Below are 23,710 nucleotides of genomic sequence, written 5' to 3'. Positions count from 1 at the left end.
AAAATAAAATCTCTAAAGAAATGTTTGTTAAAACGCCATGAATATAAAGACAAGATAACACAAAACTCACAGGGCAGTTCGCATTTATATTGGGGTGGCAAAATATAACAAACATATTAATGGATAGAAAAATCCAATTTGCTGTTCATACTGGTTGAAGTAAATGGAAGGATTATTTCTGTTTCTCTTTATCCTATAGTCTGATGAGATTATAGGGATTATTCTTATGACATTTAAAATGTAAACGTACCTCTAAAAAAAGACTAAAATCAAGTAATTCAAACCACTTTAGCGGTTTGTGATGTACTTCACTTTACATCCCCAAAGACGGACACAAAAGATGCAAAATATAGATTTTATTGCCTACTCAAATGTGGCATGTATTAAAGAACCAACATGTTAGAATTAAATTATCAGGACAACAAAGAGCATTATATTACAGCAATGTCCAAGAACATTTTGTTTTTAAATCATAAGCAACACTCACTTTTCTCTAGGTTCCTATAACCGAGTCTGATAGGAACACTGTAACAGCAACATGTACATCATACATGACACAAAGACTACTGTGTACTGTTTGTGATGAACCAAATAAATATCAAACCTGCTCCTTATTCACATTATAAAACCATACACTAAACATAAACGTAAGAACCGGGTCTCCTTAAGGCAACAATGGTGCAGAATATATAGGCAACAGGAGTGTGTGATTGGTCAGTCACTGTCAAACTCCTCAATTAGAAGGTCCTCCTCATCGAGTAAATCCTCAGCGGTTGTTGGCTGGGGCTGGCTGGCAGGGAGGTCACCTCCTGGCTCCTGGCTGGCAGGGAGGGTGGGTACAGCAGTGGTATCTTCTGGCTCAATGGTCTTAGTGCCAAGCTCAGTGCTCTGGGTTCCTGCCTCATCAGGATCACTGTCCAGGTCCAGTAAGCCAGGGTCTTTATCACCAAGTGCTTCAAGTTTCAATCTGAAAGAATTCAGACATGGATTAGTTTGTTACATTAGAGGGCTGCAAGAATTTTTTTTGCTATTCCTCAGACAGTCCCCAGCATTCCTAACAATATCCTTTTTGTCCACATTTCTGTTTCTCTCTCCTCTCCATCCATGCAGGCCTAATCCAGATCAGCCCTGTCACTGCAGACACTATCAATGTTTACCCTTATTTTAATCTCCACATTATCCATGCACGCTTCAACTCCATCCCCCAGACCAATCCATGCCCACAAGCCCCACCCCCTCCCCATCCCATCTTTATCTCGCCTTTTCCTGCAGAACTCATCATCATGACTATCTCCACCACATCCCCTGGTAACCCATCTCTATCTCCAGTCCTACTTAAAGTACACACTGCTAAAGTATAAGTATTCACAGTTATACTGCTCACTTACCTGGCTGGAAATCTCCTGAGTGACAGATGCCCGATATCCTGTATGAAGGTTATCTGAGCTAAAAGAGGAAAAAACAACACATGATATTCGTATCCATGTACCTGCCTGTATCCTCTTCCTGTACTACCTAGAATATCTGTAAGTGTATGTGAATGTGCTTCATTCTTATTTCTCAGAGACAATCACATGACAGGTGAATAGCAGGTTATAAACATGTGGTGAAGCATGTGTGACGATTTCAGTGGCATTGTGTTTATAATACAAGTGTGTGTGTGTTACCTTGATTCCTCATAGGGTTGCTGAGCTTGGCCAGGTATGGCACTAGCTCTGTTACAAGGCTTATGGGTGTCAGACAGAAGCTGATGAAGAGCGACTGTGCCGTCAGATAGTTCTCTCGGTACTTTGACGATAAGATAAAAAACAGTTAGAACACTAAGGTACATGCATTAATTACTGAATGGACAACAAGCTTTTTTCATTTTCTCATTACCGTCTTGTTAATATTCAGCCAGTGGGGCTTGTGAAGTGGCTTAAAGCCGACTGATGAAGGCTGGTCAGCCTGAGCACGGGCGGTGTTAGAGTGGATGAGCCCTCTAGTGGCCACTGAGGATCCATACGCCAACATAGTGGACCTGGACTGTACAGACAGCAGAATCATACAGTCTAATTAATATTTTTAGAGAACTTTGTCCATGAAAGGTTTCCTAATGGAAAGTGCCATTTAGTCAATGTAGCAACCCATCAGATGGCAGAGATTTAGCTAAAGGAGAGTGAACATGGACAATTGAATGATAAAATCAGTCTTGAAGGACAGCGTCCAGCTGCAGTGTAGCGTTAGCTCCAGATAGGGCCTACTTTGAAAATACTTACATTTAACTACAAGCAACATGCTGAATTCTGATATGAACTCACAGTCCATTCTGATGTCAGGAAGTCGGAGTCTGAGAGGTACTCGCTGGCCCGGGCCACATCCTCCATGTCTGAGAAAAAGTCCATGTAGTTCTGGTGTAGGTAGAGGTTAAAGAACTCGCCAGACATGTGTGAGCGCTCTATAACAAGCTTTTGTGCATGTGAGAGATAGAGAGAAACATGCTCATTTAAAATAAAGTGTAACATGGTGATAATTTTTTTTATTGTTTATACAGAAGCATAAGCAGTTCTTATCAGAACCACACTTTTATCTTCTAATGTGAGTGCAAACTTGTGCGTGTGTGTGTACCTCTGGGTCAACCAGCAGTTTATCCCTCTGATGCTGTAAAAGATGTGCTGGTAGGCTAGGAGCATCACCAACTTCATAACTTTCTCCTGAAATTATAACCAGCATCACTCTGATGTACTTTATAACCTGATATATATGAGAGTTTAAACTGTAATCCAGACTGACGCTTGCAGTAGAGGATCTTTCCGAGCGCTCTGAAGAGGAAGAGGGATGCATCTTTTCCTCCAATAGCAGGGCTCTCCTCCAGCATGTCAGTAGATTTAGTGGAGCGGCTTCTGCCTTTGGGTCTTGCTGTGGTTTTGGCTGCAGACTTGGTTGATTTTCCTTTCTTAGAAGACCAGAGACTTTTTTGTATAGAGCAGTCTGGGGATGAAAGTTAGTTTAAAGAAGATTTTCAGGTCACAGAGTCTTAAACATGAAATCAGATCTCACATGAATTTGGGACCAAAGCTGCACTCTTTAGCTATAACTAAACAACCTTTACAGACGCGTTAGAACCTACATGCGAACCCACCAGAGAAGCAGGAGAACTGCAGGCTGTTGATGGCACTCCGGATGTCTCCTGAACTTCCGGAGCATAGCTGCTCCAGCACCGCCTTATCAGGCACAGAGATCCTACCAGCACTCTGAAAATTAAACCAGGTGAGTAAAATCAGATATGAAAGTGGGATAAAAGGCATTGTAATGAGTAAGAGCCAAATAGCTGGTCAGCTGTTACCTTGCTCGCTTCAACAGTTGCAATCCGACTCAGCACCTTCATCATGCTGGTAGGAGCTATGGGGTTAAAACTGGAGAAAAGAGCAGAAGAGTGAAAGAGACTTTTTTAAAATGTGCAATGTGTGAGGAAGTTAGACAGATAGATCATAGACAACAGGCTGGTGTTTGTCTTTGTTTCAGAGTTTAACATACTAACTTACAAACCTGATGTTGTGGATGCTCAGCTCCTCCTGTATGTCTTTGGGGAAAAGGAGTCTGGAACTGGTGTCTCCACTCAGGCTGTCAGATACGATGAAGACCACAGGGCACCTACCAGTCCGCACAAAACGCCTGCAGCAGACACACCAGATTATTTTCTGTCTGTATACTTCTTACACTACGGTCCTGTTTATAAAATGACATTGTTGCGTCTCACCTGAGGATATTGTGCAGGCATCCTGGCTGTCTGTAGAACTGGTTTGGAAAATCCTAGAGGAACACAAATTGATGAGAAAACTGGCCAGTGTGATCCAAACCAATATGACAATATGAATATTAGGTCATTTTCTTCTACAGTTTATTATAAAACAAAAAGATAGAAGATATAATTCCTGGGCAATATCCAAAAGATGGCCTGATCTGATAATAAAAGAGGAATAAAATTCCTAACACTGCATGGCCTTTTTATGAGGTAATAATAAGGGATCATCTGTACAGGTATTAAGGGGATGCAATTTTTTATACTAAACTGATACATAATGGAACAAGAGTGTTTATTATTATGAGATACTGCAGGTTAGCATGTTGTGTATTATACCATGGTACCTCTACGAGGATGATCTTCCTCTCCTCAGCCCCGTCATCTCCGCTCATCTGCAGCCGGTTGTATTTGTTTGCTCGGAGCAAAAACTCCTGGAAAGCTGCTGTCTGTGAGCTGCTGTTGAAGCTGTTAAACCTGGAGGCTGACACAGAATAGACAACAGATAATCGTGAATGTACAGACATTGTGACATGAAGCTAAGATGCTCTGAGACATTTTCCCACACCTGGATCAAAACTGCCCATGAAGGAGTCATCTGCCCTGTACTCTGCAGTGGTCGGGTTTGTCCATTCCTGGATATGACAGCACGCATCTTTAGCCAGGACGTGAACCGTGGCGGTCTTTCCACAGCCAGACGGACCAGTCAGTAACAGAACCTTGCTGCCCTGTGGAGAACCACAATGTTAGAAAGATTGCTACATTTTTCAGATACTAAGCATTCAAGAAGTATAAAAAAATGCACACCTTATTAGTGTTCTTTAATTCCAGATGACCCCTCAACCAACTCTCGACTTCGTCGACTTTCTTCTTGTGGACTGCCAGCTCGGCCTGAGTCAGAGAAGGAGAAGCCTCAGGGACTTATGTATATTTAAGTGTGATGTATATTTAGGCTAGTATCTCTTACTTGTGTCTGAGGTGCATGCACATCCACCCAGGGTTCATCATGGTTCTCCTGTGATCCTCTCCTGCTCAAGAAGACAGCAGGCTCAAGATTAGTAGTTTGAGGCTCTCCCTTTCTCTTCCTCAGCTTCTTTCCACCAACATCCACATTTGAGGACTGAGCTTTGGACTTGCTTTCTCCTAAATGTCCCTTTGTTGACGGGAGGGAGTTCAACCCAGAGCCTCCGAAAAAATCACCCAAGGATGGTTGTACCCAGCTGCTTAACTAAAACAAAGACACAGCAACAAACCAAAGTCTGTTTTTTTTTCAGGCTTAGTTTAAACACATGACATATGTCAGTGATTAGAAGACATTCAGCAGCACAACTCACTTTACTAGAGGACGTCTTTCTTCCCAGAGAAAGTTTTGACATCATCAGCTCTTCCCATTCACACAGCCGGATTAATCAGTTTGGCACTGAAACAGAATAGAAAAGTAAAATATAATTATTTAATTACATCAAAAACTTTTTGGCTTTCTAAGAAAATTCCCTAAAGAGATACAAATATCAAATTGCACATTAGTAGGATGAATACTTAATAAAAATAATCTAATAAACACACAGTGGACTTGAGAGAGAGTAAAAGTTATTTTGTTTGTATTTACTCTGTACTGCACCTGTATAGCGAGTAAGTAGGATTTTTGGGTAGAACCACAGGTAATAACGAGGTAAATTAACAAATGCTAGACGCATGTGTATAAATACACGTATTTTGCACACCTATTTTAACTTATAACATCATCAGCGATTGAGTTTTTATAATTGTTTCAGGTTTAGCGGTCAGTTTGACGTTAGCCGGCGAGCTGCGTAAACCCTGTTGATGACCGTTAGCTTCGCTAAATTAGCATCTTGGTTAGCAAAGCTAGGTAATGCATTATGGTCGTGTTATATGACAAACTACATTTACGCTAAACACAAACTTACCTTAGTCATTTCTGACGCTAAATAAAACCCCCAGCTCTTGTGCGCACATACAGGACATTAGCTTATATATAACTATAAGTTCTATATCCCTTTAAAGTTCCAACGGTCCGCCTCCCTGTACGGTGTTTTTTTTTTTTTTCTCTCTCACTCCAAGTCCCGCCTCTTCCACTGGTATTGGCTAACAAAGACCGGCCTTCTGAGCTACGATTGGCTTTCTGGAAAAAACTTTTTTTAAAATACACATTTCTCTTTTACGTCTTCCGTTATTTATATTTTACGCGCATAGTTTGTTTTCTAATATGTAATGATAATAAAATAACATTATTTAAATATAACAAATAAAATAATAAATAACACTTGCTAAGCTAGAATTGTCGCGGGTTAATCACGTCATCAATCCGCCAGCACAAGCATGATGGGGCGCACGTTTCTGTTTTGATCCAGTGTAATGTGCTATCTTTAAAACCTGAGCTATATTATTATTATTTATACACACGCATTTTATGTCTCCATTTGGCACTTTAAAAAACGGTTTAGTTTGGACCTTAACAGAACTTTAAGTTTAATAAAGTAGAAACCTGCGATGAGGATCATGAAGAGACCAAACATCCTCCTCACAGGTCAGGCTTCAGATAAATTACCCATATAAATATTATACAGTACTTGCATTATAACAATAGATTATTACAATAATCTATTTAGTATTTTTTAATTAAAAAAATATATAATTTCCTAAACAGCACAACACAGATAACTTTATATCTCACATAAATTGTGTACAAACAACATGCCCAGCTTTAGAGTCCTAGTATTTATATATCGCTGGAATTCCTAACACGTGTTTTCAGGAACCCCGGGCGTAGGGAAGACGACACTTGGAAAGGAACTGGCTCAGAGGACCGGGCTGACGTACATCAACATTGGAGAACTGGCAAAGGAAGGTGAGATGCAACTTTACATTAATGGCCAAATAGAAACGATTGAGGTGATGAAGAAGAAAACCCTGCATGGTGTTGATAATTTTGCTGGATTTTAATCTCAGGTCAGCTGTTTGATGGGTTTGATGAGGAATACCAGTGCCCCATTCTGGATGAAGACAGGGTGAGCACAAACACACACACACCCAGAGAGAGAAATAAGATGCAGCTATTATTATTCAAGCACAGAGCTTCAGGTTCCTTTTGTATCCTTTAACTCTGGCCTTTCTACCACTAGGTTGTGGATGAACTGGAGGACCAGATGATGGATGGGGGCATGATTGTTGACTACCATGGCTGTGATTTCTTCCCAGAGCGCTGGTTTCACATTGTGTTTGTCCTTCGTACAGATAACACCAACCTCTATAATCGGCTCGAGAGTAGGTGAGAGATTCAGTAATGCCACCACAGCAACACCGAACAGAGTTTTGAAGGATCTGAGTGAAGGGTTTCTTATGCCAGAAAACTTAATATTACAGCTTTACCTCTGACACTAAGGACTCCTTCCATAAATGTTAAATAGGCTTTTCAAAAAATTTCACCACAACACTAATTATTGGGCTGTTACTATAGAAACAATTAACATATTAGAGCGAGCTGCTGGAAAATAATTATCATCTGAAAAATCAGAAATGAGAATGCAACACTGCTGTCTGTTAAGCTGCCCCTAAGGAAGGAGTGTCTCTGATAATGTGCAAAATATTGAAACATCCTCTTTAGTGTAGCTTACTGGTGTACGTCGCTCTGGATAAGGGCGTCTGCCAAATGCTGTAAATGTACTGGGCACTTTTTAGGCTTCAGCTGTTTATCAGAATTTCTTTTAATATTTCAGATACCATATAGTGATTATAAGTAATTGTGGGATGTGGTAGCTCAGTGGTTAAGGTGTTTGACTACTGATCAGAAGGCCCTGAGCAAGGCCCTTAACCCTCAATTGCTCAAGTGTATAAACTGAAATAAGACAATGTAAGTCTGCTAAATGCTGTAAAAGTAAGTATGTAAAGTGCTGTTATGCTCATGTCTCTCTCGTAATGCCATGTAGGGGATACACAGGCAAGAAGCTTCAGGACAATGTTCAGTGCGAGATCTTCCAGACCATCTATGAGGAGGCCATGGAGGCGTATAAAGAGGAAATTGTGCACCAGCTTCCCAGCAACGACCCTGATGACCTGGAGCGGAACTTGGAGCAGATCTCACAGTGGATCGAGCAGTGGATGAAGGACAATAACTGATGCATAAGCACTAATCATCAAACATACATACATACACTGATGTGACGTGTGCGAATTCATACACTAATTATTCCAAAAGATTGGTGTGTTTCTCAGAGCTCTGATGCAAACAAAAACAACTAAAAGCATTGTACAACAGGAAAAAAAATGATGAATTGAAGTGAACCTCGTCTTAAAGGCCAACAGCTTTTCCATTAAGTCTAGATAAGTTCGTCTTTGGGGAAAAAACGTATGTACAGTTCTTTGTAGAAATTCCAAGACTTCCCTGAAGAAATGCATGCTAAAGATGATGATATTGTGCTAGAGTGTGCTCCATGTGACTAGAAATACAATAAACCTATTTTACAAATTTATCTACAAAATAAATCAGTTCCAAGAAAACAAACTATGAAGTGTGAAACCTTGATATTACAACAAATGGGATTGTGTGCTTTTAAGGTTAGAACATGTTTATTTGATGTATGATATTTATTTTTATTTTTGTCTTATTTTTTAAGGCATTTTTGACACTTTTATAAAAAGTACCATAGCAGTGATGTCAACAAACCTTTGCACTCAGTTGTAGCTAATTATTATATTCCTTTGCATTTTGAAAGATAGTGGTCTGATATTCAAACCTTGATGTTTTAATTAAGTACAAATTACAGTCTCATTAATCAACACCACCATCATTGAAAATCAATCACCTAAAAACAAAAAATAATAAGCTCAACATTTCTAATAAGACACAATATTTTTTACTTTCAATAATGTCACATTTGGGCAAAGGACATTTATTTCACAGTTTCCCTGCCATAAAGTTCCCTGCCACTACAAACAGCTTGATCCTGAAAACATGTTTCTATTGTTCCATATGACCGCGTCCCAAATCGCTTACTACAACAATTAATCATTTATACGAAATAAATAGCTAAAGCAGGTGCAGTACTACATTGATAATCTGTTTAGTGAAGTTATGGAAGTAGAACGCAGCGACATGGTGTGTCCAAACGTAGAAACTAACGCGAAATGGCGTCGTGTGTGTCCTGCTTTTAATGCGGTTTTGCACAGAGACAATGACATCATCAGTTTCGGAAAGTCATGTCACGTGACTCGTCAGTTCACCTGATGAACAGGTAGCTAGAAGGCAGGTGTGTTTAGCCGTAAAGGTAAGTGCTTTGTTGTTGTCTTAATAAACACGGTTACGGATAAATGTTCACGGTTTAAATGTAAGCATTGAGGAGATAATATGCAGAGAGAAATATTATTGTTCTGTAATCTTTTCCTCTAAAGGATTTTGTCACGCTGTTGCTTTCCCGGTAGTTTCGGTCGTGGGTTAATCCGCGTTCACTAAAACGCACTTACTTAACATATATAAGCTATTGTTTACTTTTTAATCGACATTACTTAAGCTGAAAGCCAGTTCTGTGGACCTCGGGTTTTATATGTACTGTTATATAATAGGTTTTGCCCTTTTAATCCTAACTTTAGGTAACCTTTTAAAAAAAGGAAGCCAAAACAAAACTCATGTCATCAGCGTACGGGTCAGCGGCGCGTTTTGATCATATCCGAGAATTTCCGCACTATGACCAAGTGCCATTCGGGTCCATGTCCAGGGAACAAGATTACCCATACCCCCTTGGTGGTGTGATGCCAGCCATCAGTGCTGACCCCTTACCGCCTCCTCCTCTTCCATTTGACCCGCCAGTGGGTCCAGACATGTACCCAGATAACCCAGAGGACCAAACTGACGAAGCCATGGACATCAAACCAGTGCGGCGTTTCATCCCTGACTCTGTGAAGAACTTTTTCCGGGGTGGCAGCTTCCGGAGCAGCAAAACCCAGTCATTTCCACCACCTCCATCTGAAATTGTGAACAGCACTACAGGTGGCGTGCCATGCTCACCTCCAAATTCTCGGCCACCTTCACCCAATGCCCCCAGCACCTACACGGACCCATATGGAGGCTCTGGAGGAAGCTATACCTCACGTAAAGAGCAGGCAGCACTGCTTGGTGAGGCACTTGAATCAGTTTCAGGTCACTCGGCACGCACAGCTATGACATACAGCGAGAAGGTGGAGGATTATCACATGCGTTATGCCTATATGAAGTCCTGGGCAGGCTTGTTGCGCATCCTTGGCTGTGCTGAGCTTCTCTTAGGTGCTGCTGTCTTCGCGTGTGTCTGCGCGTATGTGCACAAGGATAACGAGTGGTATAATCTGTTTGGCTACAATCAGCAGCCTGGCTTTGGAGGCAGTTATGGAGGATCCTTTGGAGGGATGTATGGCAACTATGGATCCAACTACAAGGGACCCAAGACACCTTTCATTCTGGTGGTTGCTGGACTGGCCTGGATTGTCACGGTCATCCTGCTTGTGCTGGGAATGACCATGTACTACCGCACCATCTTGCTGGACTCCAGTTGGTGGCCAGTGACGGAGTGTGTAATAAACATGGCACTGGGACTGTTTTATTTGTGTGCAGCTATAGTATACGTAAATGATACAGTACGGGGCGGCCTCTGCTACTCCCCGTTTTTCAACAATGGTCCAAGCGCTGCCTTTTGTCGCACAGAAGCTGGACAAACGGCAGCCATCATTTTCTTGTTCCTCACTATGGTGCTATACCTGGTTGGGGCTGGAGTGTGTCTCAAACTGTGGAGGCATGAACAGGCAAGACTACGCAGAGAGGCCCTGGCACAGGAGGTAAGGTGTAAATAACTTACCATAAAGCAAGGATATATTGGAACCAAGTTTGGGCTCCTGGGGTGTAATTCTTGACACAAAATCAATGTTTTTTTGTTTTTTTAAACAACATACAGTATATTAATTGTAAGATTGGTGTATCTCAAATAGACCCCAGGGAAATTTACCCAGTTTTGTCAAATGACCTTCTCAAGATGATGCAGGAATTTAGTAAGTCAACTGACATATCAATATTTTGTTTATCTCCTTCTGTTTAGAATAAGACTCTTGCATCGTTACCGCTGACGATGGTAAATACTTTCATGACCTAAATGTTTTCTTGATTCACATTTACAATTGGTCTGTGGTACAAATGGCACTAATTGACTTTATTCCCAGATTGGACCTGGGTCCAGTGTATCAGGGCCAGTCTTTAGACATCAAACAATGGCTTCTCCTGACAATAATGATGCAGCTACTTTTCCACCAACTATGATGGAGCCAGAGTACCTGAGGGGTCACATACCATCAGGACACATCCCTAAACCAGTGGTCATTGCAGATTATGTGGCGTGAGTTCATTCAGTTGTAATCCTTATGATGTTTGTGATTTAATTAGAAATGAAGTGCAGTAGATCTTTTTGTTTTCATTTCATTATCATCAATGATCAGTAGCAGTTGATTGTCATGAACAACATACAGGGTAAGATCGGTTATTTTCACTCACCTAGAGTTGTCTATAGATTATAATTATAAATTATATTTACACCTTGCCAGTGTTCACTGCAGCAATGGAAGCTACATTGTGCTTCTAGGGATTTGCTCTTTGTCCTGAGTTTTATGTCTAAGAAGTTTTTTCAAGTCGCTTGCTTTGTAGGAAGATGCTGTAGTTCCTCTTGATATTTTCAAAAACATGACAGTTTGCACCACATAATCTCAGGCTTATTATCGATGCAGCCCCACTGATTAATTATTAGACTTGTGTTGATCTTGTCTCATATCTCCTCCATGCAAATGTGTTAATCTGGAGATCATTTCACAATACACGCTGATGTCTTCTCCTGCAGGAAGTACCCCACTATCCGCACCAATGACGAGAGGGACCAGTACAAGGCTGTGTTTAACGATCAGTACGCTGAGTATAAGGAGCTCCATGCTGAGGTTCAGATGCTGGTCAATAAGTTTGAAGAAATGGACAATCTGATTAAGAGTCTATCATCTCAGCCATCCAGTCAAATGGTAATTTCTTTAAAATTAATGATATTAAGATGGAACATGAACAAGTGATTATTATTCATGACTTCAAAGTCAAACAAACTGAACTCAGGTCATGGAGAGCTGTTAAGAACATTGGCCCCTGTTTTGCATAACCAACAAGCATTTCCTTGATGCCTATGAGAGATTTTTTAGCTGCAGCACTAGTCAGGTTGTGCTAAAGGACTGTGTGGGTTTCATTTAGTGACCTTTCTTCAAAAATCTTACAGGAATATGAGCGGGTCAGCCAAATTATGCAGGAGTACCAGAGGAAAAAGAACGTAAGTGCAGTGCAGTTTCAGACTTCCTCATTTTAAGTGTTGAGCGTGGAGTGTGTTCAGACCCAGACGTGCCTCTATAGTGACTCTATAGAGGAGAAACTTTAGTCTGTTGTGCTGTTTCTATTTTTGTTATGCTTTACACTTTGAACTCTGCCTGATTATTAACACTTACATATATATTCAGTCTGAATTTGAGTCAGATTACCGTGAATATTAACATTTTCCAAACAGCAGCACAAATGGTATCATAAATTAAAAATTACAAATAAAATTTGATTTCTTTTCCCACAAAATATTGTTTTGTAATAATTCTCAAAATATGTATTACTTATTTAATGTGTGTGTGCCTCTCACTCTCTGTTTGTGTATGTGTATTTGTACAGGACCCCACTTTCTTGGAGAAAAAGGAGCGATGCGAGTACCTGAAGAACAAACTCTCACACATCAAGCAAAAGATCCAGGAATATGACAAAGTGATGGACTGGAGCGATGGCTACAGTTAAAACATGTGACATCATCACTCTGCTGTCTGATATCATTACTAAACCAAAGTGCTGACAGCGTTAGTGTGTGAGATACAGTATACTGTGACACTAATCAACCTGATCCAGGTTTATGTTTGGGGCTAAATCTGATGCTTCGCTTTCCTGTAAAATGAACACTAGCACTGAAGTTAAATATAATACTGTAATATGTTTTATAAAGAGACAGATGGAGAGCTTTTTGTAGGAAAAAAGGTTATTTATATTATAAATCATCTTGCCAAAAAAGACCGGTGCCAGAAAGACAGGTGTCCTCGTTCTGACCGGATTCCTGGAGTGGACCTTGCTGCAACAGTAACTAGCTCAACTTGCAGGAAATATTTTGAAACTTTTACACATCATCGGATGTGACGTACTTGTACTTTATTTTCATTTGATAGTTATTCCCATATGCCATGAAAAAAAAAAACCTTTTACACTCACTTTACATTTTGTAGAACAAAGTCTATGGTGATGTGCATGGCTTTGTGTCAAAACCTCTCTTCTTTTATTAAAAAAATTATTAAAATTCTTGTTTAGGAAATTTGTGTAAAATTGTGCTTTTAGGTAGCTACCAGTTTTGAAAATGTGAACTCATAATCATTTGTGTTGAACAAAAGATTTTTCAATTCAGTTAAAATGAAGTGATGGCCCAGGTTACAATTTTAGGGTAACTGCACCTCTGGATGCTATTGAAGTAGGAAATGGACTCTGTCTAGATTATTTTAGATGAGCCAAATGGATTTTTTTTTGTCAGTTCTCTACATCATCTGTGATTTTTACTATAACATTCACACTGAAGTGATTAGAGGTTTAGTAAAAAATGTTTTTGTACACTTTTATATCAGCAGAGTAAAAAAAGAACTTGCATTGATGTGTTGTCCTTTTTTTATTTATTGTCTTAGTTTTTCTTTCACCTCCTAATGTGATTGGACTTCCTACATTCCAAAAGAAAATATTTCATATGTTCACATTTTAGACAAGGATCTGAATTTATAACAAATATAAACAGCAAGAAAGAGAGGTTTCTCTGTCTTGTCTCCTGGAGGAATTTATGTGGGGGGAAAAACATACCAAAACGATGACAGAGTGTCACCACAACTACTGTTTACTATCAACAGAATAATCACAACAACTGAACTCCAAATTTTTAGTAGGAATATAGTTTTTGAAAGGGCCATTTAATTTAATTTTTTTATACATTAAAACAAGTTTCCACATGTTCTGTTTTACAGTGTGTTTACAATATTTTTAGGATTATTGCAAGATGCAACTGATTTTTCAATAAATAATTAAATATCACTTTAAAAGGCTCCATAGTTCATTGTGTATATATTTAATTCATTTTGAGCATTTTGTGTAGAATGTGGCATAAGGATGCAGCAGAAACACTGAGAATGACAAAAAGTCTAAAAAGCACCAGGTCAAATCAGAAAAAAATAAACTGAGGTTAAACCGAGCTGTTCTGTATGAAAGGATTTATATCACATGCTGCTGTAACCTTCCCTGATCATGTCTATTTTACTTTCCACTAAAACACATGGGCACAGGTTTCAGCAGCACACTCATGCTTTCGGTGTTTGGTGTGTAGTGATCTGTCAGAGTTGTAATGAAGGAATGTGAGATGTAAATGTTTACTGGTCTGACAGGTTTGCAGACTCTAGTTTCACCTTACTACCCATGGCTAGTTTCAAGGAGAGAGAGTGACTTTCACCGTACACTGCTTCTGATAATGAATGTAGCTGGTTTGTATTCTCAGTATTGACCAGAAATGAAACTGTGGTCTTGTCTGAAAATATAATTGCAAATGAATAAACAGGCCTGCAACAAACCCTATCTATCTATCTATCTATCTATCTATCTATCTATCTATCTATCTATCTATCTATCTATCTATCTATCTATCTATCTATCTATCTATGTATGTATGTATCACACTTCCACATTCATTCACCCATTCAGTTCTTTTTTATTCTGGTCAGGATTGGGGTGAAAACATATCCAATTCTTGGATTACTGCGGGTGAGGCAAGAATACACACTTAAAGGGGAATGCCAGGCACACACAATACACACTTAAAAGGGAATGCCAGGCACACACAATACACACTTAAAGTGGGATGCCAGGCACACACAATACACACTTGAAGGGGGAATGCCAGACACACACACACACACACACACACACACACACACACACACACACACACACACACACACACACACACACACACACACACACAGGTTGCTATGCACATGTTTTTGGACAGTGGGATAAAATTGGAGAACAAAGAAGAAGCCCAAACACATCTCAGATTTGAACCATTGGAAATTCAAATTGTTTCTATATTTCTATGTATAAAGTGCTTTTTATTTAGTAATTATTCACACTAGAATGCATCAGAAATATCACAGTTTTTACCTGTTTTAAATATATTTATACAATCGCATAATTTGAGAAAATAATTTGGTGTGATATTTCGATGAGTGTGTGTGTGTGTGTGTGTGTGTTAGTTTAAGTGGTGTTTAGGGTTTGTGCATGCGCACTAGTACATTTGTGTTATTTTAAGTGGTGTTTAGGGTTTGTGCATGCGCACTAGTACATTTGTGTTATTTTAAGTGGTGTTTAGTTATTAGTGCATGCCCACTAGTACATTTGTGTTATTTTAAGTGGTGTTTAGTATTAGTGCATGCGCACTAGTACATTTGTGTTATTTTAAGTGGTGTTTAGTATTAGTGCATGCGCACTAGTACATTTGTGTTATTTTAAGTGGTGTTTAGTATTAGTGCATGCGCACTAGTACATTTGTGTTATTTTAAGTGGTGTTTAGTATTAGTGCATGCCCACTAGTACATTTGTGTTATTTTAAGTGGTGTTTAGTATTAGTGCATGCGCACTAGTACATTTGCGCCCCCAGGGCTATAAGAAACGGAGTGGCCGGTGTTGTAGAGGGCGTGGCCTGGGCGTGGCCTGAGCTGGGTATCTGTACGTGCTGCGTATAAGCACCTGAGAGAGCGATACGACTTCTGTTGCGCAGGTGAACAGGTGTGTTATCTCTAGTTATGTGTTCTTGTGTTATTTATCTTGAATTTCGGATTGATATCAGGTAATTACATTGTTTGTTCTCTAAATCTTAAAGAAGAAAAAAAAGTTTATTTGTGGCGTCTGCAAATAAATACGTGAGTCTTTGGCGTGTTTATCTCTATTCTGAGTATTTTAAAGCACGCGATTGATCTTTATACTTTTTCCTAGTCTTTTCTTTACAGACTCTGCTTATGAGCACCAAAACACGTTAATTAGTCGTTAATTCCAGCCTTAAATTTGAGCTTATTCCCTAAAACACAATTATAGCAGCATTATCAACCTACATGATAGGAACCATCATGGTCTATGCAAAACTGTGGTTGTGAATGTAAAAAACAAAGGCTCTTAATTGTAGCTTTCATGGGATCTGTGTGTAAACCTGTTAGAGAAACTGTTGTTTTGTTTTTGCTATCAGATTTCCATCAGAAGACACCACCATGCCTTCACCCAGACACACCAACAGTAACAGCAAGCGAACGTAAGTTGATTTGATGATTCAGTAATCATATAGTTAGCAGACTTAGTTCATATAAATGATTAATTTTCTAATTCTTTAGTCATAGAATGTCACACCACACGTTCTCACACTACCCTGATGAACAAATGCTCCACTTCTATCGCTGGACGTCACCACCCGGTGTGATCAAGATCCTGAGCATCATTATCATCATCATGTGCGTGGCAGTGTTTGCGTGTGTGGCATCCACACTGGCATGGGACTATGAAATGGATGGCATGGGTATGATGGGCATGGGCATGGGCATGGGAAGCATGGGCGGTATGGGCTACTACGGAGGAGGAGGCTATGGCTCAAACATGTACGGAGGTGGCGGCATTGGAGCCGGGTCATATGGTGGGGGCTATGGCGGGACCTACATGGACCCTACGACAGGCAAGGGCTTCATCATTGCCATCTCTGCCATCACTTTCATTGCAGCGCTTGTCATCTTTATCCTTGTGGTGTCAAGGCAGGGCTCAGCCAGATCCCCAAGGTTCTACCTGGCAACAATTATCATCTGTGCGATTCTGTCCTTGCTCATGCTCATTGCTAGCATAGTGTACCTGGTAGCTGTCAACCCCATGGCGCAAGGGTCTGGCTCCATGATGTACAACATGATGTGGCAACTGTGTGGCCAGTACCAAAACCAACCACAAGCATCAGGCCTACTTATCAACCAGTACATGTACCACTATTGTGTAGTGGAACCTCAGGAGGTGAGCAGTTGTCTTTCACAAGGGAAAAATACACACTATAGGTCATGAAAAAAGGCAAATTCTTTAATTTGCGTCATCCTTCTTGCAGGCCATTGCAATTGTTTTGGGATTCCTGGTGGGCATAGGGCTCATCATTCTCATGGTGTTTGCCATTAAAACCCGTTCCCAGATGAACCGGTATGGGAGTCACCGCGTGCTCTGGGAGGAACCCTATTCCAATGATGGCCTTTCTCATGGTGTCGAAAAATGGGTGAGTAGAACACCATGGGTTTGCTGAATGTTTACTTTTTTGCACTTAATGGCTGACCCAAATCAGATTAAAGAAAAGGCATTTTGGTTAAGTTTCTGGGTGTGTTCAAGATTGCCGGAGGCCCTAAAATTGCTTACTATATCTTAACTTCCAATCTGTGAAAGCAGCGCATTGTTTGAAGTAAACCACGTTAAAATAATGTAGCCTGGTTATACAGCAAACCCATTGCAGTGATAGATGAAGGTCCTCCATAATCCTTCTACTTTTAAATTTTTCTCATATTTACATTAGACAGAGGCAGGCCTTGGCCTGGGAGCATTTTCATGCCAGTGAAAGCTGGGGCAGTTTCGACCTCTGTTTGTGTCCTGGTATCTGCAGATAGTAACCGGAGGAACTGGTTCTTCCAGGGTTCTTTCATATTGTTTACTGGAGAGAGAGATACAGCGAGAGAGAGACAGAGAGTGTGAGTGTGCTGATGACAACAAAGGAAAAAAAATGTAACCGTGCTTCAGAGCCACATGTGACGTGATACCTTAACACAGGAATAGGTGTTTTGTATTCAGTCATTGTGCTGATGTTGAAAATAATCAGCTTGCTTTAAGCATTTTTTGATGGTATCTGATGTATCGTCCCTAAAATATCCTTTGTTCTTTCTGCTAACTGGACCCTGTTTAGTAAACAGACTAAATCCGGGTCAATGGGTGCTCTGGTGGTGGAGGATTATAATCTGTTATAACTCTGTTCTCAGGTGACTGACGTATCCGGGGGTCCTGAGACTTACCTGAACGACCACAACGATCACACCGGCATCTCACGGAATTATCTGGACCAACCCCTGGACATGAAGAAGCCTCTCTATCTGCCTGGGTGAGTGTGCATGGCCATTGGACTGGTTTAGGTGGAAGGATGTGGTAGCGTCCTAGTGTAGTGGTTAAGGTGTTGGGCTACAAATCAGAAGGTTGTGAGTTCGATTCCTAGGTCCACTAAGCAACCACTGCTGGTCCCCTGAGCGAGGCCCCTAACCCTCAATTGCTCAGTTGTATAAAAATGAGATAACATGTAAGTCGCTCTGGATAAGGGCGTCTGCTAAATGCTGTAAATGTAAGTTACAGACCTGGAAATACTTTAAAAAAAGATTTAAGGTTTCCTCCATTTTCTCCCTGATTTTATGTCCAATAACCACCCACTAGCTAGAATAGGTGAAACATTCCTGGATAATATTTAAACATTCAACATATACCTACTGAGGGAAAGGAGCATTGTGTTCATTCACTTTTCATTTCAAAGTGGAAAAAGAAATTCTAAAAATGACTTTATAAATAATTTAAATATATTTAAATGGGGAAAATAATTTCTGGTTTCTTTTTTAGCAGCCATGTCATCCTTCTTTAGTGTCACTCTGTAGTTATGTTTTAAAGAATGTAGCAATAACCTGTAATCTACCTGGTAATCACCGATACACACCCGTGTGCTTTAAAAACAGCTAACACATGCTTCCTCTGTGATCTCACAGATGGTCATGATTGGCTAGTGTCCCTGTGATTGACAGGAGAGAGAGATTATGCCCCGCCCACTCTGAGAACACAGGAGCCTGATCAATTTAATTTTGAAATGAAAAACCAATGGGTCTCATCTATGTATAATTATTATATATTTAATTGTTTCACTGTGCAAATAATTGTTTTACAATACGGCAATACATCAGAGTGGACGCGTAGAAACAGATTTATCATAGTTTGTTTATTCTAATGAAACATTATTAAATCATAATATATTTTGGTTACATGTCTGTCCTTTTGTTTAAATTATTAAGCATTAGTGTAGAATGCTTATATTTTAGGACAGTAAGACACAATTAATAAAAAATAAACAGGAAACAAGGTTTTGCCTTCAGAACAAACTGACAGATTGAAATCTGTGAAGCCAAAGCAGTGAAAAAGTGTAAAGAGACTGAGTCTATTCATTGATTCATTTATTCTTAAAAATAGAAACCATCATGAGGTAACTGTCTGCACAGACCTGCTCACAACAAACTTGAAGTAAGCAGTGGAATGTAGACGTTCTTTTGTTCCTTTTTAAAACCCGAATATCCTGATGCACAGGAAGCCAACTGGGTGACCATACAGAAAATAAAAAACAGTGTTTCAAAGGTTAATGAAAGTTGTTGTTTTTTTTTGTTGTTGTTTTTTTTAATATATGTGTTTTTATGTTTTCCTCCCACTGTAGCTGTAACCCACAAGCAGCTGTTTAATAATGTGGAAGTTGCTTCCTGTTATGATGTAAATCACTGACACTTCAGACTCCTTCTATAAATGTGAAATAAACATCTCCTTACAAAAAACTAAATGCATTACTAAAAAAATCTGTTTAGTCTTTGATCTAATGAGTCATAAATTATGTGGAACATCTTCCGTACAAGGTAATACAGGTGCTGTAACTTTCCGACCAATGAGAATTCAGAATGACAGTGTGATTGTAGTCATTAGAAAGTCAGTGGTTTATGATTCAGATGCTAATTAAAGCCACTAAGCTGAACAGGATCTTCTATAAGACACTGAAGGAAGAACGTTGCGTAACTGTAGGAGAGAAAGAATGTTGCACGATGGCTTCACATTCACCAAACATTTCCTTAATATAGCATTTTAAAAGAATCAGCAAACTGGAAACTAGCAAGAGAAATATTTAAAATTCCTGCGCAAGTCACAAATTTTAATCATCGCTCTTTCTGAAGGAAAAAGAAATGCAGATGGTGCATTCAGTTTACTTAACTCTTCCTTCCTTTCTATCCAATTATGTCCAATTACTTATGAAACAAAACTTTAAGATCATTTAATAGACGGTTTCCCTCGTTTGTTTACTTGAACAATAACATGCTTGATTTGTCTGTCCCAGGTCATGGGACCAACATCCAGCTATAATAATAATAATAGTAATAATTATTATTTTATGTCAAGTATTTGAGTTCTTAGCAGTTTAAATAAGCTGTAAATATGCCAACTTATATATACATGTATATAAATTTCTCCCAATTCCTGGCCACTTGTGTGATTTATAACCCTGTGTTATTCGTTGATTGTGAAAATCTTTAACCTCTTCATTTCACTGACATCATCTGAGGTTTTCAGTACCTATTTGTTCTTTTTTTCTTTTTTTTAAAAAAAAAAAAAACATTTCTGTATTCTCCGTTATAACAGTGACTCCGACACGACCAGCACAACGATCGTGTTGAAAGGCCGAGCGAGAGACTACGACACGGGAGCAGAATCGGCAGATGATCTGGATGATTCTGACTATGACGGGCAAGCAACTTTAAAATACACTTTAAACTTTACACCGAGGGAAAAATTAAGTGGATTTTTTTTTTTTCATGTTCCGGTTACAAGAACTGTTTGTTTATGGTTTATATTTAACATAGTGGGTCTACTTGTTCTCCCTCATGTTTGTCCTGCTCCAGAGAAACTGTAAAGCATAAATGCTACATAAAAATTCAGCTGTAACTGTTAAAGCCATTCATATTATAAACATGGGCGGATTTATGCTTCATCGAATAGCTGGTGATTATTTTGCTTTGGTGTTTATTTAAGTGTGATTTTTATTTTTACCTGATTTTTAATTCAGAGGTAAAAATGGATTGTTATAAGTGAATTATTTATTTTAATATTATACTCTTAAGGATTAGTTTAATCCCAGTTTAGATGCACTGGGTAGAAAACTGTGGAAACTCTGAAGCGAAGAATCTGATCAGTGTGAAAAAATAAGAGGAATCGGCAAGAAAAAATAACACAATAAAAAGAAAATAGTAGCTACAGCAGAATCAAGCATTACAATTAATTAATTACAAAGAGGAGGAAATTGAATTTAGCGGGCTTGTTTAGCATAATTTCTATTTTTGATCAGATTCATTTTAATCCTTTTAATTCGATTTTTAAAACCTTTCCAACAAAGTATTGTAAGATCAAAGTGAGATTTATTACACAGAAAACAAATCTAAAATATATACAGAAAATATATTTATTTTAAAAATCTATTCATTTAGCTTTATTTTTTCCATGTTATGAATCTCATCACATTATAGATATGAACTGTTGAATCTGATGAAAGTTTTTATTCTGGTGTCCTAAAGTGATAGCACAGGAAGCGGCGCAGAGTAAAAAGTTAGCAAATCAACATCTCTGACTTGCAGTGTAAACCGAGTTCTGTTCACTACAAACACTACATTAGGGAGACGTTTAGCTACACATTCTGTGTTGCTTTACTAATCGATCAGTCATTGGGGTTAGTTCTGTTCAAATCTGATTGTATGTCAGTGACGTGACATCATTATGTCTCTCTCTCTCTCACAGCGAGTTCCCTCCGATCTTAAACGAAAGCGAACGAGCGGATTATAAGCGCGAGTTCGACCACAATCTCATGGAGTACAAGCGTCTGCAGGCTGAGCTCGACGACATCAACCAGGGGCTGGCTGACGTGGACAGAGAACTTGACAGCCTTCAGGAAGGAAGCCCACAATTCCTGGTGAGTGAAAACTGGAAAAAACTGCTCCAGAAGTAACTCTGTGTCAAAGTGATTGATTTCGTTCTCACCAGACAGACAAAAGACACTTTAGCTTGTAAGTCATATTTTAAAGGATATGTTTAAACTCTTCAACTGGCTGAAATGTCACCATGAAGATGCATTGATATGATGACTGTATGCTTTAACCAGCTTAATTTTGATCTGTTCTCCATCAGGATGCCATGGAGGTATACACACGCCTGAAGAGCTTGAAAAGGGTAAGAATCAGTCCTTCAGTAGCTTTGTCCTGTTTACATTACTTTATTAGTTTAAATTATGTACTGCATCTATGTTTGATGTTATAAAAGGAAGAGCGTCAGACTTCTGTTTTCATGACTGCAGCCAGATTTAGAGATGAGTTGGTTTAGATACCTGAAAAAAGACTGGGGTTGGCTGAGTGGACTAAACAGATGTGGCAGTAACATCCTATTGATCCTAAAATCATCATTTGGACCCAATTCTATCAGTAATTAGCATCAATATTTGTCTAACAGGTTCATCTACATGAATCAAGACAGTTTAGCTACATGTTAATCTTGAAAATAACAAGCTCTAATTACACTCCTTGATGTGGAGCTGGCTGTGAGACTGCACACTTACTTTCACCTCCTTATTCAAAGCTTCACTGAATCATAAAATTGTCGAGCCTCTAAGAAAAGATATAAGCTTCTACTCAGCATAGTTTCCACCTTGCTGTCAGGTTTTCCATCAAACTGTTCCTACAGAATGAGTCTAGTGAAGTTTGTTGTGCATATTTTGATCGGCAGGTCTCGTTCAGAAGGTTTTCCTTCTGAGGTTCTTTCTTATTTTTAACTCTGAGACTCATCTTATTCGATATCATCAGCAAAACTTTTCAGCAGACTAAACGGGGTACATGAAACAAACTGCCATAAAAAATAAAAACAGGCTGTAGATTAGTCTAGTTTATTAAACATAAACTTTTTGTAATTCTTCAGTCATCTCTTATTGTTTTCTCACGATATGTGATGCTCTGTCCCTCACAGTCATCAGAATACCAGATGAAGAAGAAGAGATGCAAACAGCTGAAAGCCAAACTGGCACTTCTTAAGAAGAGGGTGAGCGATTACGACCGGAGACCATGAGCAGCTTGGACACCTTATGTTGATATTGTTGCTTTTGAGCCATTACAAACACAATAACCGTTTTTTTTTTTCTCCTCAGTTTTATTGTACATTTTGTAGTATAACATTGCTCTGCTGTGTTTTTTTTTATTCTGGAGTTTCTCAGCTGTATAATAACCCATGATGGGATAAATGTGAAAACGAAGCAAAATGCAGTATCAGGATGAATTATCAGAATGTTTGTACCATCAGCATGAATAAATTATGGGCTCAGGCTGAGAGCTGCACTATAGAAACTGTTTGTAGAATCAGAAAAATTAATGTCAATCCTGGAAGCACTTTACCTTGATTAAAATGTAATCATCAGCCTGTAGGATCAACAAAAGTGTTCCAGACTCGAATATATGAAAAGGAAAGACTTTAGACATTTAAAACCCAGGTTTTTTTTTTTTTTAATGTATTTTATTTGAATTTATTTTTGTAAATGATGTCTCTTTTTTTCATGATGTTATATAATTTGTTATAATACTGCATTATTATAGAATATTGAAATTTTCTGTCTTCTAATTTCATACATACGTTTTCTACAGCATTTGTGGGCAACAGTAATTTTACGTTTTTATTTTTTTTTAACGCAAGTTTCTGATTTCTTGTTTGTTGTGTGGAATCAGTTCTGAATTCCACCTCCGTCTTTTGCATGCACCTTCTGTATTGAGCAACTTATTAAATAATGTATTATTTACTTGTTTTTTTTTCACACGTTATGAAGTTTGGAGTTTGTTCTATATGGAAGTGTACAATAATGACCTTACATGAGCTAATTAAAGGCAGGACACAAACCCGGAACTGAATATACCCGCGTGCTTTGTTTCAGGGGGGAATGATTA

General features: G+C 39.0%; 4 protein-coding genes across 7 annotated transcripts; 3 read left to right on the top strand and 1 right to left on the bottom strand.

Annotated features, from left to right (window-relative positions):
* Nucleotides 1-341: 341 nt before the first annotated feature.
* On the bottom strand, nucleotides 342-5,865 carry rad17 (RAD17 checkpoint clamp loader component). 2 transcript variants are annotated; one of them, XM_047817946.1, is made up of 17 exons: nucleotides 5,710-5,865; nucleotides 5,116-5,201; nucleotides 4,749-5,009; nucleotides 4,589-4,672; nucleotides 4,350-4,509; nucleotides 4,129-4,265; nucleotides 3,740-3,792; nucleotides 3,529-3,654; nucleotides 3,326-3,395; nucleotides 3,110-3,233; nucleotides 2,773-2,970; nucleotides 2,608-2,693; nucleotides 2,301-2,447; nucleotides 1,879-2,025; nucleotides 1,668-1,788; nucleotides 1,389-1,446; nucleotides 342-967 (listed from the first exon to the last, which is right to left on the bottom strand). In XM_047817946.1, the coding sequence occupies exons 2-17, from the start codon at nucleotides 5,158-5,160 to the stop codon at nucleotides 715-717; spliced, it is 2,070 nt and encodes a 689-aa protein (XP_047673902.1). In that variant the 5' UTR covers nucleotides 5,161-5,201; nucleotides 5,710-5,865; the 3' UTR covers nucleotides 342-714. The 2 variants fall into 2 exon arrangements, with proteins under 2 accessions (XP_047673902.1, XP_026997161.2); XM_027141360.2 differs by having other exon boundaries at nucleotides 3,122-3,233.
* A 206-nt stretch (nucleotides 5,866-6,071) lies between these two features.
* Nucleotides 6,072-8,303, top strand: ak6 (adenylate kinase 6). Its single transcript, XM_027141386.2, has 5 exons — nucleotides 6,072-6,329; nucleotides 6,558-6,650; nucleotides 6,752-6,810; nucleotides 6,925-7,070; nucleotides 7,729-8,303. The coding sequence occupies exons 1-5, from the start codon at nucleotides 6,293-6,295 to the stop codon at nucleotides 7,916-7,918; spliced, it is 525 nt and encodes a 174-aa protein (XP_026997187.1). The 5' UTR covers nucleotides 6,072-6,292; the 3' UTR covers nucleotides 7,919-8,303.
* Nucleotides 8,304-8,729: 426 nt separating this feature from the next.
* Nucleotides 8,730-13,512, top strand: marveld2b (MARVEL domain containing 2b). Its single transcript, XM_027141373.2, has 7 exons — nucleotides 8,730-9,066; nucleotides 9,389-10,603; nucleotides 10,861-10,893; nucleotides 10,982-11,154; nucleotides 11,650-11,821; nucleotides 12,067-12,117; nucleotides 12,501-13,512. The coding sequence occupies exons 2-7, from the start codon at nucleotides 9,425-9,427 to the stop codon at nucleotides 12,618-12,620; spliced, it is 1,728 nt and encodes a 575-aa protein (XP_026997174.2). The 5' UTR covers nucleotides 8,730-9,066; nucleotides 9,389-9,424; the 3' UTR covers nucleotides 12,621-13,512.
* Nucleotides 13,513-15,566: 2,054 nt separating this feature from the next.
* oclnb (occludin b) lies at nucleotides 15,567-23,669 on the top strand. 3 transcript variants are annotated; one of them, XM_027141809.2, is made up of 9 exons: nucleotides 15,567-15,683; nucleotides 16,138-16,200; nucleotides 16,280-16,937; nucleotides 17,026-17,187; nucleotides 17,936-18,054; nucleotides 20,382-20,486; nucleotides 21,531-21,702; nucleotides 21,918-21,959; nucleotides 22,746-23,669. In XM_027141809.2, exons 2-9 carry the CDS (start codon nucleotides 16,160-16,162, stop codon nucleotides 22,842-22,844), a joined length of 1,398 nt encoding a protein of 465 aa, XP_026997610.1. In that variant the 5' UTR covers nucleotides 15,567-15,683; nucleotides 16,138-16,159; the 3' UTR covers nucleotides 22,845-23,669. The 3 variants fall into 3 exon arrangements, with proteins under 3 accessions (XP_026997610.1, XP_026997600.1, XP_026997619.1); XM_027141799.2 differs by having other exon boundaries at nucleotides 15,670-15,744; XM_027141818.2 differs by lacking the exon at nucleotides 15,567-15,683 and adding an exon at nucleotides 15,743-15,817.
* The last annotated feature ends 41 nt before the right edge of the window (nucleotides 23,670-23,710 follow it).

This window comes from Tachysurus fulvidraco, chromosome 9 (assembly GCF_022655615.1).
Source record: "Tachysurus fulvidraco isolate hzauxx_2018 chromosome 9, HZAU_PFXX_2.0, whole genome shotgun sequence".
NCBI classification, from domain to species: Eukaryota; Metazoa; Chordata; class Actinopteri; order Siluriformes; family Bagridae; genus Tachysurus; species Tachysurus fulvidraco.
Note: the sequence above shows the minus strand (reverse complement) of the source record. Positions and strands in the feature narration are given on the sequence as shown.

Excerpts from the sequence above, each read along its gene's own strand:
- ak6 (XM_027141386.2), top strand. The coding sequence starts at position 6,293 with ATGAGGATCATGAAGAGACCAAACATCCTCCTCACAG. Across the intron at positions 6,330-6,557 it reads ACCAAACATCCTCCTCACAG|GAACCCCGGGCGTAGGGAAG; the intron begins GTCAGGCTTCAG and ends ACGTGTTTTCAG. Across the intron at positions 7,071-7,728 it reads TATAATCGGCTCGAGAGTAG|GGGATACACAGGCAAGAAGC; the intron begins GTGAGAGATTCA and ends AATGCCATGTAG.
- oclnb (XM_027141799.2), top strand. The coding sequence starts at position 15,701 with ATGTGTTCTTGTGTTATTTATCTTGAATTTCGGATTGATATCAG. Across the intron at positions 16,201-16,279 it reads AACAGTAACAGCAAGCGAAC|TCATAGAATGTCACACCACA; the intron begins GTAAGTTGATTT and ends CTAATTCTTTAG. Across the intron at positions 16,938-17,025 it reads GTGTAGTGGAACCTCAGGAG|GCCATTGCAATTGTTTTGGG; the intron begins GTGAGCAGTTGT and ends TCCTTCTTGCAG.
- marveld2b (XM_027141373.2), top strand. The coding sequence starts at position 9,425 with ATGTCATCAGCGTACGGGTCAGCGGCGCGTTTTGATCATATCCGAGAA. Across the intron at positions 11,155-11,649 it reads GTCATTGCAGATTATGTGGC|GAAGTACCCCACTATCCGCA; the intron begins GTGAGTTCATTC and ends CTTCTCCTGCAG. Across the intron at positions 12,118-12,500 it reads AGTACCAGAGGAAAAAGAAC|GACCCCACTTTCTTGGAGAA; the intron begins GTAAGTGCAGTG and ends GTATTTGTACAG.
- rad17 (XM_047817946.1), bottom strand. The coding sequence starts at position 5,160 with ATGATGTCAAAACTTTCTCTGGGAAGAAAGACGTCCTCTAGTAAA. Across the intron at positions 3,655-3,739 it reads TGCCTGCACAATATCCTCAG|GCGTTTTGTGCGGACTGGTA; the intron begins GTGAGACGCAAC and ends TGTCTGCTGCAG. Across the intron at positions 2,026-2,300 it reads TCCTGACATCAGAATGGACT|TCCAGGTCCACTATGTTGGC; the intron begins GTGAGTTCATAT and ends CTGTCTGTACAG.